Consider the following 20361-nt stretch of genomic DNA (forward strand, 5'->3'; position numbering starts at 1 on the left):
TGATTTCAAATTATGCTGCGCTTCATGCTTTTGCCCAATGTCATATTCATGTCATTTTCACTGTGTGCTGTATGTAAAATGAATGTTACCTTGGCTTTATTTGAAAAAATGTGATTCCCAATGCACACAAACTTCCCAGAATACCGAGTGCCCTGTTGGTTTTACTTCCTTTTTAATTATATTTTTATTCAATATTTGTTTATTTGTGAAAAATACTTCGTCATTTAAAGTATAAGCGTGTTTATTTTACACATTTATTTTTTAATCCATTTTCAAATTATTTAACATTTCTTAAATATTAAATAAAATAAATAAAATTATATCGGCTTTATATCGGCCATCGGCCACCCTGCTTTCCAAGATATCGGCATCGGCTGTCAAAAAACCAATATCGGTCGACCACTAGTTTGGATTGGCGGTATGGTTCTGTTCTGGGCAAACAGATATCAGATATCATTAATGTTCTTAATGATATTTAAGTGTAACAACATTATTCAAGATAAAAGGAGTCTGATTCAATGAGGACTATTAGAAAGCCAAGTTCTGATGGTGGCGAAAGGAGGAGTTGGGGATGGAGGAGGGTAATTTGCTCCTGAGCAAGTGAAAAAGCTGCTGAATAATACTGAAGAGACCGTATATAGGAAAGCCGTGATAGGCATTGTATTCCTATAGGTAGATGTGGATCATCTGAGAGTCAGCCGATGCAAGCTTGACTCAAGTGAGCGGCCAGAACTAACGCTATACGCTTGATTTTTGGGTAAACTATCCCTTTAATTCTTTTATTCAGCAAGGGTACAATAAATTGATCAAAAGCGACAGTAAAGGCATTTAGAATGTTATAAATGATCAAATATTAAGCAGCACAGCATAATAAGATATGTTACTTGAGCACAAAATCAGCATATTAGAATGATTTCTAAAGGATCATGTGACACCGAAGACTGTAGTAATGATGCTGAAAATTCAGCTTTACCGTCACAGGAATAAATGACATTATTTTAAATAGTAATAATATTTAGCAATGTAACAGTTTTTACTGTTTTTGATCAAATAAATGCAACCTTGGTGAACATAAGAGGCTTTTTTCAAAAACAATCTTACCGACCCGACAATCTTTTGAATTAGTCTATTTATTTATTTATTTAGTTAGTTTTTGTAATGAAACCAGAAATAAGGCTACATGGGGTTTAACTTTGTTGCATTTCTTCAATTTACAGGTGGCAGGTTGTTCGCAAAAGCGAATGTACAGCCACTTGTGGTCTGGGCTTCAGGACTTTGTACATTTACTGCATCAAACAGAGCAGGTTGGATGGGAAAACCCAGAAGGTTGACGACCGATATTGCAGCAACCAGCACAAGCCTGAAGACAAGGAGGTGTGCCATGGAGACTGCAACCCTGGTGGATGGGAGTACTCTTCCTGGTCTGAGGTGCGAAAAACCTCATTGGTCTCAAAACAGCTCTTGTTAAATATATTCATGTACTTGAAAGAATGTGGACTGTATACATTTTTGACATGTGACTTACTATGAGGATTTTTTCTTGGTTTTCTAGTGCTCCAGGAGCTGTGGAGGAGGAACACGTCGTAGGAGTGCAGTATGTGGAATGTCAGCAGAAACTGATGACAAAACCAAGTGCAACCCACAAGAAAAGCTCACAGTCCAACCTTGTAATGAGTTCCTGTGTCCTCAGTGGAAAACTGGAGACTGGTCTGAGGTAAACACCGACCAATGCATCCCATGAAAACATGGGCAGCTTCAAATGTAATCTGAATTCATGCAGACTATGCTTAAAAAGCAGGTCATATGGTATTTTAAAGTGTCCTAATATTGTGTTGGAATCCCCTACAACAGGTTTAAATGCATCTAAGGTCAGAAAACATTGTAATTGTCTCAGAATATACATTTAATATTAGAGTAATTAAGCTGCACTAGGTGTACATCACATATTAGCACAAAAACTTGATGTTTTGAGCACTCAGTTGAAAATGTACACATAACTTATCAATCGTACTTACAGGTTGTGCTTCGGAGAGCTCGTTAGTCAAAATTAAGAAGATAGAAGAAGCCAACGAAGATAAAAGCCAAGATTAGAGAAGCAGTCCTTGGTAAAATGACATGCACACAACAAAAGGTTCGAATTGTATTTCTGTGGTATCCTAAGGATAGCTACGTTATAAACTGCAAAAGCGATATTTTTCAAAAACCCATATGACCTGCTCTTTAAACCATCAGAGTAATCTAGTCATCCACCATGACCTATTCTAATGCTACTTTGGAATTCATTTTGTAGTGTTTAGTGACATGTGGCAAGGGCTATAAGCACCGCCAGACTTGGTGTCAGTTTGGAGAGGAGCGTTTGGATGACCGCTTCTGTGATTCCTCCAAACCAGAGTCAGTACAGGCCTGCCAACAGCAAGAATGTGCCTCCTGGCAGGTGGGGCCCTGGGGACAGGTGAGAAACAAACCAAAAAAAGTATTTAGGTGCATGACATGTTCAGGTATGTCAGGTATTACATGAAGTATATTTGATGCTTATGCCTGTGAAATGAAAATTCAAGTGTATTGTGATAACGCAATGTAATTTCCAGGAGTCAGTGCAGTCATAGCTGGCAGATATTGTAAACAGATTATTACAGCTGCTGTGTGGGCGAAAAGCGGCCACAAAAATTTAACGAGGTTAGGGACCAGTCAAATAACAACATTTGGTACTTTTGCGTCGATGTGGAACACATCTGAAACAAACATAACTATGTTGTTTATAAGGTCTGTGGATCCCTGAAAAGTATTAAAACGTGTTTCATTTACTTTTTAAAAAAGTTTTAAATGTTGTTCACAGAGGTCCCACATTAGTTCATTGAAAAACTTGCTTCTCACTAGATGCTTTGCTGCATGTACTTAAATAAAATGCCATCAGAGCAAGTTTAAAGTTTTTCATCTTGTTTTTTTTTTGTCAGCTATACATGGAAATTAATACTCAACATTCAATAGTGCAAAACACTGTGCTGCTTTAAAACATCTGTGTGAATGTGCCATTTTTTGAGCTTGTACTGCAAGATATTTGATATTATCGCAAAGGTGATGATAGACTTTTTTCATTCTGATTTATATGATAACCACCGTTGAATACCAAAAAAGTAGTATATACATTACCATTCAAAAAGTATAGAGTTGGCAAGAATTTTTTTTTTTTTTTGAAAGAAGGCTGCATTTATTTAATCAAAAATACAGTAAAAACAGTAATATTATGACATTTCATTACAATTTAAAATAACAGTTTTCTATTTTAATATATTTAAAAATGTAATTTGCAATTTTCAGCAGCTATGTCACATGATCCTTCAGAAATCATTCTGATATGCTGATTTTGTGCTTAAGAAACATTTGATGATTATTATTAATGTTGAAAACAGATTCTTATTTTTTTTTTTTTTTGGAGACTGTGGTAGTCTTTTTCAGGAGTCTTAGATGAAATATCAGTTCAAAAGAATTTAGTTGAAAATAAAATAAAAGAAAATCAAGTCATTTAAGAGTATTGAATATAATAACGTCTTTTTTAGCCTATTGCAAATCATACTGTTGAGCAGAATGTGGTGTTAAAATCTTTTTAAAGCTTTTTGTTACAAAATCCATCTGAAATACTTTTTAAAACTTGCAGACACCGTGTGAATACCATCTATTCATGGATAATCTGTTTTCTATCCACTCGAGCAGTTTATGACTGTCTTCAGAAAAGCAAATAGATTTTTTCCAGAGATCACCCAGAGGGGAATCATATAATTTGTAGCATTTGTGTGGGCAAACTATCTTTAAGTCCTAAAGTATTATAGAGATTAGACATCGCTCTTGCATAGATTAAACAATCCTGATAAATGCATGTTTGAGGTGCTTTACTGAAGCATATGCGATCTAGCTGCAAATGCTGCCACATAAGCTTGACCTTGTTGCAGTCAAGTCAGTGATGAGGAAAAGAGATAAAGAAAAGGAGAAAGGTGGACAAATTACTGGCCCACGTCCCAGGTTGCCCATGCGGGTGCTTATCACATCAGTGCTGGATTGATGCCAGCAGTCCAATAGTGGCAGTCTTAAATCTCAAATTATTCTCCTGGGTAATTCATAGGCTTTACAATGTAACATTAAATGAGATACTGTCCCTAACTGACCTCCCTCTTTATTTGTGTGTGTAGTGTACCACCACATGTGGCCCGGGCTATCAGATGAGAGCTGTGAAGTGTGTGGTTGGCTCATACGGCTCTGTCATGGATGACTCTGAATGTAATGCAGCAACACGTCCAACAGACACTCAGGTAGGAGCATTGATCTCTAACATTCACACTGACTCTCATTCATTTCTCTCCTTCTCATTATTGAGTGCGAACTAAGAACTGTGTTAGTTTTTCATAATATAACTACTGAAAACCATAAAGGGGTGAACCAGTCTTCCTGGATCAATTTGCTGTATGCTTGATGACATGAAAGAGCAAGAAGCCAGGGAGTGGGTTAAAAGTAGCTTTTAATAGCTGAACCACAGCACAATTAAGAAACCTTGGAGATCATGCGTTACCGTTATTGCAAACACTGTTTTGCCTTGTAATGGACATGATTTGTGGCACTGATACATTAGAGGGATAGTTCATCCCAAAATGAAAATTCTGTCATCCTTTACAAATTGAGTTGTTTTTTTTCTGTTGAACATAAAAGACATTTTAAAGAATGTTGGCAACCAAATAGTTGACGGTAGCGTAGCCATCGACTTCCATAGAATTTTTTTTCCATACTATGGAAGTAAGTGAATATCAGCAACTGTTATAGGTTTGTAACAACTTTAAGTGATTACAGAATTTTCATTTTTTGGGTGAACTATCCATTAAAATGATTATTTTGCATTTTATACATTGTTATTGACTCAGTTTGTAAGATATAAGTTATTTTTTGAGGTGTTATATTAATGACTGTGCAGTAATTTGAAGAGAGATGTTGTCTTTTAGGTATGTACAAGTATTAATTTACTAAGTAGTTTTACACCATCCTGGAATGAGAAACTGGAAAAGAGAAAAAAAAGTGCGTGCAGGTACAGCCTGAAAGGCAGGAAGGAAGTTTCCCATCCAGCATATTTATCACCTGCACTCAATAAAGCCTTGTCTGAAGGAAAAGCATGGGTCTACACATACAAACACATGCTGCATCAGGCCATTAATAGGAAATTAACCTTAAAAGTGTTCCCAATGTTTTGAAATATCAGGGAATTTAAAAGGTATGTTTTTCAGGGCTGTAAAATATTTATTCAGATGATTCATTAATCTGAATCTGAATTTTAATTATTAATATTATTATAAACGACTGGAAAAAATAAAGAAATACATTGGTCAAATAGTGTGGGAACCCTGTATGTGTGTGTGCACCATTAACTTGTGTGTGTTTGCATGTGTCGTTTTTTCAGTATGAACTGTTGTGATTATAACTTCCATGTCTATATAGTTCCACTGCAGATTTATATTTAATAGTCATTTAAGTTTATTTGCAGTCATCTGGATCTTGATTTTATTTACTTAACAATCTGCACATACCTGCAAAATTACATTTACCCCGTTCCCCCTCCCCCAGTGTAATTGTGCTGCAGAGCTGGAGTGACTGAACGCTGCATTTCACAGAGTATTTTATGAACTTTCCTGAGGCATTGGTTTTATAGAGCTTCATTTTCACAAGGCTTTTAAGGAGATGAAAGAAAGAGCCCTTTTTTCCCACCGTCAAGCCAACCAGGTTGATAAAAGTCTAAGAACATGTATACATAAGACATATACTGTAATATACACTATAAGAGACAGAGAGAGAAAAGAATTTAATAAATAAGGGATATTGTACAGTCAGCCAGATTATCGCAAAATAAACCCAGGCAGGATGATCAGGACCCGGACTCGAAAGTGGAAGGATCTTGTATCACCCTGAAGGAGTTTATTTTACAATAATACCAGGATGACTGTACATTATCCCACATATTACACAGCTACTTACCAAAGTAAAATTTTGATTTGAGTTGATATTATAAAGTTACATAAAACAGAAAGAACAAGCATAGCTCAGCAGTAAATCGATTGCTATGTAGAAAAATGGTCAATTATACTATACAGTCTTTATACTAAACTATTTGACCGCAGAACGCTGTGATTGACCAATCAGGGTCAGGTATTTCAGAGAGACATGTAAAATGATTGGCGAAGGCAGAAACCAAGGGGGAATAAGTGGAGGTAGGTGGGAGTGTGAGAGAGTCGGGAACCAAAAGGAGGGATACGGCAGACAGAACGAGAAAGCAGGAGGCCCCCTGGTTTTAAATCCTCTATTTGCCGTAAGGCGCAGTGACCCAGAACAAGTGATTTCAGCCAGTCAAGCATAAATCAAGCACACTGGCTCCAGCCTTGAAGCCCTACCGGCCTCACCCCTAGAGTCACGGATCTTCATTACCGAAAATTGATTGTCCTTCCCCACTTCCTCCCTTCCACAGGACTGTGAACTCTCGCAGTGTCCTGTTACTCATCCTGTTGCCCCAGAGACCAAAGTGATGTCACATCCTGGTCATAAAACACAGTGGCGCTTTGGATCTTGGACACAGGTACGTTCTTGAATAATGTCATGTATATGAATTACTGTTAGTAGTTATTGTGCTAGACGATGTAATAGGTTCTGTAGATATTGTAAAATGGTTGTTCTTTACAATAGTGCAGTGCCACCTGTGGAAAGGGCACCCGGATGCGCTATGTAAGCTGCCGTGACCAGCAGGGTGGAGTAGCAGAAGAATCAGCCTGCTCCCATCTTCCAAAACCTCCTGCTAGTGAGGTTTGCTCCATAGTGGCGTGCGGACTGTGGAAGGTCCTGGAATGGACTCCGGTAAATAAAATATACCTTTTTATCTCAAATTTTATTTAATTTAATTTAATTTAATTTAATTATTTTTTTATTTTATTTTATTTTATTTTATTTTATTTTTAGCACAACTATTTTGTGAAAAGTTGAAAAATGAACCTGATGATTTTATCCAGCATAGTTTAAAATTGTTTTTGTATTGTTTTTTCTTTTTTTTTTACATTTTTTAAAATCCTTAAATATTTTGTTTATTTTCAAGTTTAAATTACATTTTGTGGTCTCAGACATTTGGACCCTACTGTATTTATTCAGTATATTTGTGCAATATTAACACCACTGTGTTAGCCAGCATTGTTTCAATACTGCAAGTATTTGCATTTTCATTTTCATTCACAGCTGTTCTACAGCCTAATATCATAGACCATTGACCTTGATCATTCTGCTCTCATTCTGGTGTTCAGAGCTCAGTTGTAATTGGAAACTGATGAGAGTTCATTTTTTGTGGCTCTTGTGTGCAGATGGGGTTCGGTGTGCATACTATTCACATTTGTACAGGAAGACAAGAATTAGTGTGGTGGGATTGCTTTAGCCAATGTCCTCCTGCTTTTTAGTTTTTAAATCAAGACTTTCAGATATCTGAAAAAGTCAAACACACTAAACTAAGGGGACTATTTTTCTTCTATTTTTAATATAAGTAATAGTTCATTCAAAAATACAAATCCTGACAGTTTTAAGGTTAAACTTGGGTGTGGTCGGTTATCATCTTAATATATGGTGTTATTGTTCAGTATAATGTGTTTTCTGTGCAATCATGTGTGTGTGTGTGTGTGTATCTGTCTGTATTTACAGTGCTCCGTATCCTGTGGTCAGGGTAAGACTACACGGCAAGTAGTGTGCATGAACATCAGTGATCAAGTTGTGGAAATGAGTGAGTGTGACCCAGATGATCAACCAGCAACAGAGCAGGAGTGTGCCATGCCCCAGTGTCCGTCTCGCTCCAGCGACCACGGGGGCTTTTCACCTAACACTGATTCTCGGAAAAAAACAGTTCCCGCCGGACGAACTGACCGTAACAGAGCTGGCAAACCCCAGTCACATCAATGGAGGACTGGACCATGGGGGGCGGTAAGTACCTCTAAAAATGATTATGTCTCTGCATGTCTCTGATATTTGATATATTCCACATACTAGTCCTGTTAGAGAACTTTTTGCAAACCCAGGAACAGAATGACATCTAAGGTGCTAAGCTCACCAGTACATGAACTCTCTAAGAAGTCACCCAAGCAGCAGCATTTCCTCTTTCTGATAAATGCTCCTGTTTCCTTCATGATATCATTGATTTAAATAGTCTTTAGAGTTCAAAGAACAGCTAAATATTGTGCAGTTTTTGGGAAGCTCTTCCTTTTTGTCTTGTAGGTATTTGTAGACCTTTCTAAAAGCGCTTCCTTTATAGCTATATATAATTTGCATCCTTCCAAGTGATAGTAATCATGAGCAATTGAATGATTCTGATTCCACTTATTAAGGATATAATTCATGATACTTTGAATATTACTATCCATTAGTCACATTAAATCTGTATGTATATATATTATATATATATATATATATATATATATATCATTCAAAAGTTCAGGTAATATTAGAATTTCTGAAGAATCGTGTGACTGAATTGTGAAGACTGCTAATAAAATAAATAAAATGTAATAAAATAAAAAACAGTTCTTTTAAATTGTAATAATATTTCACATTAATATAGTTTTCCTATTTTTCTGATTAAATAAATGCAGCCTTGGTATGCATAATAGACGTATTTCAAAAGCATTTTAAAAATGTAAACGTTCCCAGACTTTTAGTATATATGGTAATAAATTCAATGCAATGCTTTTTATTAATGTTTTTGTATTGTTTCTGCCGTTCTCTATTTTTCTTATCACATTTAATTCTGCTTATTCAGAACTTAGCTAAAACATCATTTCTTTTGCCATACCATCAAGAGTCAAGCATTAATAAAACGAAATGTCATTCAGTTCCAACATTTTCTAAAAAAAAAAACTAAAAAAAATGGAAATAGTCATAATCTATTCCAGTCATAATCGTTCTCATCAAAGGAGTCAGGGTTGGTCAGTGTTTATGTATTGACGTATATTTTCTGTCAAGGCTAATGGAATGTGAAATTGGTCTATTGAGAATGTGCTTGCTTGTGTTTGTGATTGTGTGGAAGGCATGTGTGTGTGTGTGCGGCCCTTCTCTCATTATGTAGCTTCTGTTTCTCTTTCACACCTCTCAGTGTTCAAGTACCTGTGCCGGAGGATTCCAGAGGCGTGTGGTGGTGTGTCAGGATGAGAACGGCTACCCTGCCAACAGCTGTGATGAAAGCACTCAACCCATAGAGCAACGCTCCTGTGAGTCCGGCCCCTGCCCTCAGTGGTTCTATGGCAGCTGGGGTGAGGTAAGATGCTCTCAATTCAATTGAATTGGTTTTATTTAATCAAATGTATACTACTGTTGAAAGGTTTGAGGTCAGTAAGATTTGTTCCAAGAAATTAATATTTGAATATTTTATTTAGAAAGGACACATTTAAATGTTCAAAAGTGACAGTAAAGACATTTGTAATGTTAAAAAAGATTTATAAAACGGATAGTTCCGGTCCTTGATTCTGATTGGCTGGGCCACGTTCAAAGCTGTTGTAAATTACTCTACAAACATACACCTTTGTTTACTTTGTGTGTTGCTCGGCAACCACTTTGTTGCAACCACAACTGATTCTGAAGAACTACATTGTTTGGTGGAAGAATACTGTCTTTATTAATATCATTACACTTTTTTTGCTCTGTTTTATTTTGCGAAACCTTACTACGTATATGGAATAACCGTTTTATAAAAGCAATAAGCCCCGTGAAGCCGTGGTTTACAGTGAATTTATAACAACTAAGGGGGTTTTAGGCACTCTGCTTCACGTCGTGCCTAACAAACGCCCCTTAGCTGTTCACTGTAAACCACGGCTTCTTGGTGCTTATTGCTTTATTATATTTCAAATGTGTTCTTTTGAACTATCTATTCATCAAAAAATCCTGAAAAAATGTTTCCACAAAGCTGTTTTCAACATTGATAATAATAAGAAATGTCTTTTGAGCATCAAATCAGAATGATTATGAAGGATCATATGACATTGAAGACTGGAGTAATTTAACACAGAAATCAATTACATTTTAAAATGTTTATACTGTATAAAATAAAGAAAATAAATCAACCCCAAACGTTTGAATTGGTGTATGCATGTATGTATATGCTATCCATTAGCTAAGTAAGACATTTTTTTTTATCACATTACACGATTTCCATTTTAATCATGCATTAACATTTTTATTCACATTTACAACTGGTTTGTAAAATCCGTTTCTTGCATTAGGGTCAATATAGGATTTGTTTGCTATTCAGACAAAAATACAAAGGATATTTGAGTAGGATAGGCCGACATGTCTTATTTTGTCTATTTGAACGAAGCTTTAGAAGTGTGCCTACTGAAGAGAAGACCGTGAGATTATGATATTTTGACATTATATATGTGGTCCAAGCCGTCTTTTGAAAATGTGCTCTCAGAAAAATTCTATCTGTTAATAAAGCCAGACTTTCACTCTTTCTTTTCTCTCACCCATACTCTGTTTCTGCCTCCCTAGTGTTCAAAATCCTGCGGAGGAGGGATAAAGACCCGGTTGGTCGCTTGTCAGCGGCCCAACGGGGAGCGCTTTAACGATCTGAGCTGTGAAATTCTTGACAAACCACCCGACCAAGAACAGTGCAATACTCAGTCCTGCTCTATTAACCCTCACTGGAGCACAGACCAATGGAGCTCGGTACGCTCGTAACTATTTTAACTTTTTCCCTTCATAAGTTCTCATTCTCACAACATGCCGATGTTTCTTTATGCTCAAGACATGAAGAAAACAAACTGAAACTCAAATGGTTTGATCTTTGAGGAAGCAAATAGCTGCTTTTTAGCGAGTTTCGGTTGCACTTAAAGATCTACCAAACATGCAGTTAAATATTGTTTTAGAGGTTTATTTCCTGACTGAAAAAGTGAGCATCTCTTTGGTCGATGTGTTTAAGTTTGAATGCTGTTTTGTTTGCTTTTTTTCTCCATTTAATTTTCTATGTTAGGATTCTTTTGCCCAATGCAGCTGTACTTTGGATAAATACAAATCATTGTGATGCCCTTTGCTGTGGCTTGTGTTCAAAACACAGTACAGTTGTATATAGTATTTAGAATACATGGGCAGCAACGCTTGTATTGCTCCACTACAGAGCTAAAACATCTGACCACAGGCAGTTTACTTTATTATATTGAAACAATCTTTCTGTGGTTTTTCTATCGATCTTCATAATTCATTTCTCTTGATTTTTTTTTTCAAACATACCTCACATGAACTCAGCTAGCCATTGACTTTTTTTAAATTTATGATGGTGCTTTTTCAGTACAAGGGAGACTTTATGTGAAAATCTGTCTATAGTTGCTATATTTTTGTATATTTAAGGTAATTTACAGAAGTACATTTTAAGTAAATACAAAAAGTTGTGACCTAATCTGAAATCAAATGTAGTTTTGTGTCATTTTGTCTGTTGATTTGTTCTGCAATTCTAATATTTTTCTAGGTTATTTACAAAATCAGTAATATCTCATTTTTTTGTGTGTATTAGGCAACAAAAAAACATGTTTAGTCTAGTGTGTAAAATTCCTCATTGCATTTCCCTCAGACCCAGGGAAGGCCCGTTTTTTTTCTTCTTCTTTTTTTAAATATGCTTGTTGGCCAGTTGCTTGTGTCTACCTCAGTCGTAATGAAGAGCCCCACATACATCTTCCACCCACTTTATATTTGTGGATAGTGATAACAAATGCTAAGCAATCCTATAACATCCATAAGCAACCATTCATTGCTTAATTTGATCTCTAATCTCTCATGGATATAATAGTATATATTTAAAGAAACATACAGTGATGTAAAAAAGAAATGGCACAAATCATTATAAAAAAGTATGATTTATTAAATTATAATTTATTTTATCTATTAACATTGACGGCATGTCAATCCAATATCTGTCCTAAATACTACACTTTTCATGGGGTGTACTTACTTTTTCACAGCACTGTATTTATACAAATTTGTATTTTTTTTTTTTCAAAGACGTCATGGTGCTATAGTGTCTATGGTGCTATTCCCTTTCATGACATGGTCTGTTAATGTAACCAGACTGAAAATTAAGCGGTTTAAATCAAATGGCAGTATTGATGAAGGTGTGCATGAACATTTCTGTATATTATTGTATGTATTTGTATTTATTTCTGCTGCCATATGTTTGTCCATATTTGTTTGAACCTGTTGATGATGATGATGATGGTCAAATTAAACAACAAGCTTTTCTTTTTCTTTTTTTATTATTATTGATGTGGTTTGGAAAAGTAGGCAACTTTTTGTAATTAATTAATAATACTAGTTGATTTGTGAATTAGTCATCTAGAAAAGAAAATGACTTTGACTGTTGAATGCCTTGTATTATTCTGAAGGTGTTCGGTTTTTAAAAAGATAGCATTTTATTTGCCGATTAAGCATATGTTCTCAAATCAAAGAAGGTACAAAATCACTGAGCTTAATATGTGTTGTTTCGTGTGTCAAACTTCCAATTCTGTATGACTTTTTTTGTGTTATCCTGCTGCTTTTATTTCATTTCTCATCTGAGTATTCAACATCTTTTACCTGTTTTAATGATCCTTAAATGGGGGTCTTTTTTTTGGTGCTCACTCACCTCAATACCTACAGAAGAAGTCTATTACCGCTGTCTATTTCCTTTTTGACGGCACAGGATATTAACCAGCCCTGATAGTGGTGATATAGTCACAGTCAACTGAGTGAGCAATGAGCATACATCAAAATAACAATTGCAAGGGCATGGGGGGCCAAGGATGGCCTTTGATGTGTGGGAAGGTCTTTACCGGCCTTCCCAGCTCATCTAATCAGAATGGACGAACTTCTCAGAAAGAGTTTTATTCTTATGGGAAGAATGAACGGCATGGCCCCACATAGCATGGAGGCCTCTGTGGTCTGGATATCTGTGTGCAGTTTGATACTTGGAAGTCCTCACGTTGGAATGTAGTGAGGCACGTGGCCAAGTACGTTGCCATTCCTGGACTGATCATTTGTGGCAACAATTGAAAAGAAAAACAAGGCAATTTTGCATGGTCTAAAAAGCCATGATCAATAAACTGAAGGGTGGCATTACAGTTAAACTTATATGTTTTGATTGCATTCAGATGTCATGAATTGGAATATTTGTTTTGAACATGTTTTATTAGCATAACAAATATACATGTTTTATTCATTTTTGACAAAAAAATCCCATATACACTTTTTTATTTTTCTATTGTCAATTTGATGACATTTGGTTAAACAGTTTTGCTCTGGGAAGCAAACTCAAGCTTGTGCGTTTCAGGATTGTGGGTGGTTTTTAGATGAAGGGAATTTTTAAGTAAATTACCCTGCATTGGAATCCTTTTGAGTGTGAAAAGTTGGTCATTTGTGCTCATTAAATCAGTGGTGCATTCATTTAACAACAGTATGGCAGCTTTCCACACCTTAACTGCGACTGAAATAAAGGCCTTGCCATATGAAAACAAATGAAATTATATATGTTATGATTAACTAAATGATATGGCCCCTTAATATTCAGACACATTATTGCTGTATGTAAAAACCATTTCAGATGTCAATAATTAAAATACCAGCCACTTTAAGTGTTTTAGAGCTGATTACAGAAATTAGCACCAAGAAACAATTGATTAAATGTATGCTTATTGATGTTTCATATCAACTAAAGAGACCTTCACACACTCACAAAACTAAGCATGCAACTTTTACACTTGCAACAGAATTCCTAAAAGAACATATATATTACACATTCTCACACGTAAACACACACTGTAACATTCTGAGGCAGAGTAAGCAAGTGTATGATTTATTATGAATCAATATTTAGGGCTTTGAATGAATTATTAAAGTGAATCATTGTAACAATGGTACATGGAAGGTCTTGCTTTAAAGATAAAAGTGTATTTTATATCATTTTATGTAAAGTTTTTTTTTTTATTATTATTTTGTTATTTTGCTGCAACTGTCCATGTTGTCGGTATTCAATTTTGTATAATATGCAATCAGTTGAACCAACTGTATATATTTTGGTACTGTAAATATTTGTAAAAGCAAATATATATATATATATATATATATATATATATATATGAATGTTAAACCGCCCAAGACCTATTTTGTTCAAAATGAATTCCATCACCTTAAATACAACTGTGACACACTGACTTGCTAAACTTGCTTGAAAAAGTATCCCCAGGAACACATTATCCAGTTGGGGAGTTTCTGTTCTCTTAGTTCCTGTATTTCGTGAATGCATGCTGGGAATGGACTCGTTCAACTTCAGACTTGTCGCATCATATCCATCCTCCCTCTACGGGGCCCTTTGATTATCCGTTCCTCTCCCATCCTGGGGTCCAGGGAAGCCTCTCTCTCTTTTCCCTTTATCCGCTGGTGCCAGAAAATATGTCACTATTTCTTCAGCTCGGCAAGCGGATGTAGTGACTGCCATTCATTATGATTCAGAGACACTTTCTTTCCTCTTTTTATACTGTAAATAGTATTTGAGGTAAAAACAAATGTTTTGTTTATGCTGCTCCAGTTGTATATCATGTATTATGTTATTGGTATCTTATAATGTAAATGTCCATATGCTAATTCTCCACATAACATGCTGTCAAAATGGTAATAAATTTGAACGTAATTACAATGATTACCACAGGACTGATCTATTCTTTTGTTTACTTTGACTTACCCATAAATTCACATATTTAGACATAATCAGCTTCATAATCAAACATAATCACCTCAAATGACACACTAATTAGGCTGGTGTTTATCAAGCAGTTGGATTTCACTGAAGCATTTTTCCCTTTCTTGCAGTGCTCTGCGTCCTGTGGGAGAGGATACAAGTACCGCAATGTGACTTGTGTCAGTCACTCGGGCCAGCCAATCCCAGAAGAGAACTGCCTACACCTGCCCCTCCCACAAAAGCAAAGGCGTTGCAGAGGTGGGAGGTGCCCCAAGTGGAAGACGGGAAGCTGGGGAGAGGTAAAACTCACACTTTATTATATATCACAATGTGTGCGTGTATATACGGACTACCGTTAAAAATATTTGGGGTCCGTAAGGTTTATTTGTGTTTTAATATATTTTAAAGTGTAATTTATTCTTGTGATGACAAAGTTGAATTTTCATCAGCCATTTCTCCAGTCTTCAGTGTCACATGATCCTTCACAAATCATTCTAATATGCTGATTTGGTGCTCAAAGAAACATTTAATAATATTAATAATAATAATTATATATTATAAATGTATTAAATGATCAAATATTGAATATAACATTAATATGAATATAAAAATACATCTATAAATATATTATTATATATTAATATTGATAATAATAATAATAATAATACTTAATATTAATATGCTCATGTTGTGGTGCTTAATATTTTTATGTAAACCCTCATAGATTTTTTTCAGGATTCTTTAATTAAAACAAAAATTCCAAATTAAATTTGTTTTTGTTTGTTTTAATTGAAATAGAGACATTTTGTAAGAATGTAAAAGTCTTACCTGCCACTTCTGATCAATATACTGCACCCTTCATTTCTTGAAGAAAAAAAAAATTTCTGAAAGCAAACTTTTGAACGGTAATGTAAATATATATCAAGTTTTAGAGATTTACAGGAGCAGTCTGTGTAGTAAATAACTGTAGAGAAGGAAAGCAGATATGCAGAAAGATATATGTATTTGTATTCCACAGCATGTCCCAATTTCACAGTTTCAAATCTATTAAAGCCCTCGTTTAATCTTCACTTTACTTATCCATTCATGCATACTTTTTTGCTCAATCATTTGAATACTGCCCCACCAAAACCAATGTAATATATTTAACAAGTCATTTAAAATGTATATTGTTCTGTTTCTCCCAATGCAAACATATTCATAGTGTATGATGTGTTCAGAGATCACTCACAGTTTTAAAGGGGTCATATGATGCGATTTCAATTTTTCCTTTCTCTTTGGAGTGTTACAAGCTCTTGGTGCATAAAGAAGATCTGCCCAATAGGATACAGTAGCACTCAAAATCTTTCTTTTTTATGAAAATTACTCCCATACACAGAATATCTCTGCCTGTTATCTTAAGATATTCTTGATAAAAAGCAATTCAACAACCTTTCCAATCAACAACCAAACACGCATGAACAAATGACTCAGCATGATCTACACACAATATTTAAACTCATGCAAATTTCATTTCATCCAGTATCACTGATATTTTAGCTAAATGTCAAACTTCATCTTCTGTGTAAACCACAAGCAGGCTTGATGATACAGTAAAATGAGAGTTGAAAGTAAACTGGCAAAATTTGTTTGGCAAAAATACTTTAATGGTTATTTTTATGGAAGAGTTGATTTTCTTTTCTTCTCCCTTATACCCTTGCCTGCATTTGGATGGCATTCATGCAATGAAAAACCCACCTAGGCTCATCACATTTACAAAACTGTAAAAGACAATAGAATATGCATGATAAAGACATTAGTTCAACTTTTACCTTATCCTTGGTTTTTCAGTGGCCCCAGCTAAAAAAAAAAATGCTGGTTGCTGTTGAAAGTCGTGCACATACATTCATGTACAGCAGCACTTTTCTGAGCTATAACAGAGCAGGATTGTGCAAACCTCTCAACAGACTCTTCATTGTAATCCTGTCATCACATTTTGATTTATGACTTTCAATGGAAGTAATTACTATCTGAACAAACTAGAGGACAGCTGTGATTTGTTAAGGCTTGCAGTATGTAAACAGATCACAGAAATGTAGAATTGATGAGTTCCATTAACCCACCTGTGTCGTTCTCCATAGTGTTCATCATCTTGTGGAAATGGGCTGCAGCATCGTGAGGTTTCTTGTGTCAGTGGTGACGAGCGCAGGATGCAGGAGTCTAAATGTTCCCGTCTCCTTCGCCCACCCTCTACACAGCCTTGCCGGGTCACCGATTGTGTCTCACACTACAGCTGGGGCAAAGGAGACTGGCAAGAGGTGAATATGTGACAAAGTGTGAGAATGAAATAAATGTGTATGAGCAGCAGCAAGTGTGTGTATGAGCATACGAGTGCACCTCAAACCGTTCTCTCTCAGATGATATGGGCAAAATGCAATCAAGCTCAACAGTGACCGCCTACTTTTTTATCGTCCTCGGTTCTGGAAGTATTTTTTTCCTTTAAAGGGATATTTCACCAAAAAATTCTGTCATAATTTAATTATTACCCTCATTTTGCTCCAAACCTGTATGTTTTCATAAAATAAATTTCTGAATTTCATAAAATAATGCAAATTTTTCCACAATAATCAAAATAATAAAAATAGCAAGAAGAATGCCACATTGCGAAACATTTGTCTGCATTTGGTGCAGTTTTGTTAAACTTGGCTAGTAATTAAGACACTTTTTTAGATATCTACTTAATTTTACCTTTATGTTTTGCATATTCTATATGCATTATATATATTTACTCTACCTTAAGAACTCACAAAATTAATTGTGGTAATATCGTCACCCCCAGTTTCTGCTAATAATATATTACACAGTATTTCTGCTAATATTATATTACATGGGGGCCTTTAAATATTGTGTTAGACCGTTGGGGGTCTGTGAGTCAAAAAGGTTGAGAACCACTGGTCTACAGAAAAACTTTTCAGACAACAAAAACCGTTCCATAAGACTCAAATCTGGGTCATCTAGCAGCATGAACTGACAGCACTTAAATAAGTGTAATTAGTTGAGTGCACTGCTCTAGAGAACACCTCCACTTCTCCCCCCTCCACAGCAGACACAGGCAGCTGGAGCCTATTAGACTAGCTCACTTAGCCTGTCGGATGCTTGAGGGGCCAAGTTGCCTTGCACAAAGCTTGGTGCTGCTCACTGTCAACACTTTACAGCATATGACAGAATTCCCAGAAACAGGTACCTTTCTTCCCACTTCTTTTACTTTCTCTACATTGCAGTTAACACCATAGTAAAGATTCCAGTCCAGGTTAGCATTCATCTTTCATTATATTAATAGCTAAAGCTGAACTTTGCTTTTAAGCCCACCAAAACACAGAGTGTATCTCAAATTATGTAGTTTTTAAACAGAAAGGTGCACACGTACAAGATTGGGATGTAATTCCATCTCACTCCTTATCTTGGCTGATCAAATTAGTATCAGTATTATCCTGCTTGCTGGAATTTGATGATCACTTTTCTGGATATCGCTTCCTTCAGTGCAGCAAAACATGTGGTTCTGGGTACAAGTTTCGAGCAGTGGTGTGTTTGGATAAGGATGAAGATGAGGTGCTTGAGGCGTACTGCATGAACCAAAGAAAACCAGCTGATAAGGAACCTTGTAACTTACAACCCTGTGAGTTCATCTGGATTACAGGAGAATGGTCTGAGGTGAGAGACAGGAAATAATACAGTTATTTTGAAAATTATTTTTGGAAATAATTTGACAGTTTAAGTTCTATGCCAATAGTTATACTTATACTGAATAAATAAATGGATGCAATTTGTAAAGTGCACATTTATGGTTCACCAATGGACAGTTTACAGTAAAGTTTTAGACACTGTAGATTGGGTTTCGTTTCCATCAAGGCTGTTTTCCATTTTAGTGCTCAGTCACATGTGGTCTGGGGTATCAGAGGAGGCTGGTGTCCTGCAGTGAGGTTCACGCTGGGATTGATAATTATGAGTATAGTCTTAACTCTTCATTAGACTGCCCAGGCACCCCTCCTGAGGACATCTTGCCCTGCTTTCGGCTGCCTTGTTCTGCCCCACACGCTTGGAGAGTGGGTATATGGGGACCTGTGAGTTTATTAAAGTAATTATTCATGATTTGAATTTGTCTAATACATTTTTACATTTTTAAGGAATGACTCTAACTCTTTAATCGAAAAATGTAATTTTGTACAAGAAAAATAACAACTTTTTTTTAAAAATAGAAAAGAAAAATTGATAATATGTAGTTTTTCTGAATTTAAGACAGATCTGGACTGATAATAATATATACCTAATTGAATAATTATACAAGATATAAAATTATACTAAATTACTAAATGTCATTACTAAACCAATAATGTCTGTTTAAAAACCTCCTTTTTTGTATATTAGTGCTCTGCAACCTGTGGAAGTGGTTGGACAGAGAGACAAGTCCAGTGTATATCAGCAGAGGGTGAGGTTTCTGAAAAATGTCCCTCCTCCTCCAAACCTGAGGAACGGAAATCCTGCATCAGTCCTTCTTGTGAGTAACAATGAATTAGTAGTAGCAGCAGGACAATGAATTACAATGAATGTCCTTATAATTAATTTATGCCCATATAGTGGTAGAAATTAAAGGTTTGCCACCAAGTGGCAAAAAATCTCAAGTTGCTGTAAAGGTATATTATGGACAGTATAGTTCTACTGAATTCACCAGTGTTACTATTACTATTAATATATGTTACTATTGTTACTGTTATAATTAACTCTGTTCTGTTTTTTAATTACCAGTACTAAACTTTATTTAAATTAAATAACATCCGTTTTTTTAATTTTAATAAATATTAAAATGTCTGAGCAAGATAAAATATAAATAGCCAAAATAGTTTTAAAAAATTACAACAGGGAAAGTGTCCATAAACAATTCTAAAAAGTAGAAAAAATTTAGCTGCTTCTAGTATTTTAATTTTCAGTGCTGAGAATACATCTCTGGTAAGTATACTTAAATTTAGTTTGAGCGACGAATGGAACTCAAGCATAATTCAGGTAGACCACGGCATGCCTGCAGCCTCAGCTGGCGCTCAGCTGACCGTAACTCCTCCCACTACAATTAATAAGATATATGAGTTCATCCGTACTCACACTTGCCATAGTCTGTCGCACAGACATGCGCTTTCCCTCCTCCATCCCCAACTCCTCCTTATGCAGATACATGATCACTAACTGCTTGCCCACGGAGGTATATCATCTATCCAGCTCATTTATTCACAGTACTGTATTACTCTACTGAAATATACAACTGTTGCATATAAAATATCTGGCAATTGCTTAGGCTTCGGGGGGTTCAAACCTCAGCGAGGTTTGCCTGTGGATAGCTCAGAATCTGAACCCTTCAGAGCAATGTCAGCCGCCAAACATAAAGTTCAGGACCTCTACAATAATCTTACTCAAACAGAGTGGTCCTGACTCCTGACTGAAATGAACAACTTGAAAATCGTCCTACATTGCTGCAGAAGTACCGACCCAGTGTTTACAAAGTGAACATGCAAAGAAGGTCAACCGCCCTTTACAAAAAACGGTAAAACAGCGATGTAGGATAATTTTGAAGTTGGAGGAGAAAATGA

General features: G+C 35.7%; 1 protein-coding gene across 1 annotated transcript in view; it reads left to right on the top strand.

Annotated features, from left to right (window-relative positions):
- LOC107728642 (A disintegrin and metalloproteinase with thrombospondin motifs 9) overlaps window positions 1–20361 on the top strand; it is a 41464-nt gene that overhangs the window by 17837 nt on the left and 3266 nt on the right. The window contains exons 20-33 of the mRNA XM_016538905.1: window positions 1218–1428; window positions 1553–1714; window positions 2291–2452; window positions 4185–4304; window positions 6497–6604; window positions 6712–6879; window positions 7705–7980; window positions 9146–9307; window positions 10537–10713; window positions 14878–15045; window positions 16867–17043; window positions 18266–18436; window positions 18652–18846; window positions 19151–19280. Coding sequence (XP_016394391.1) covers window positions 1218–1428; window positions 1553–1714; window positions 2291–2452; window positions 4185–4304; window positions 6497–6604; window positions 6712–6879; window positions 7705–7980; window positions 9146–9307; window positions 10537–10713; window positions 14878–15045; window positions 16867–17043; window positions 18266–18436; window positions 18652–18846; window positions 19151–19280 — 2387 coding nt within the window. The remainder of the gene's footprint in view (window positions 1–1217; window positions 1429–1552; window positions 1715–2290; window positions 2453–4184; window positions 4305–6496; window positions 6605–6711; window positions 6880–7704; window positions 7981–9145; window positions 9308–10536; window positions 10714–14877; window positions 15046–16866; window positions 17044–18265; window positions 18437–18651; window positions 18847–19150; window positions 19281–20361) is intronic.

This window comes from Sinocyclocheilus rhinocerous, unplaced genomic scaffold (assembly GCF_001515625.1).
Source record: "Sinocyclocheilus rhinocerous isolate Xijiao unplaced genomic scaffold, SAMN03320098_v1.1 scaffold757, whole genome shotgun sequence".
Taxonomy (NCBI): Eukaryota; Metazoa; Chordata; class Actinopteri; order Cypriniformes; family Cyprinidae; genus Sinocyclocheilus; species Sinocyclocheilus rhinocerous.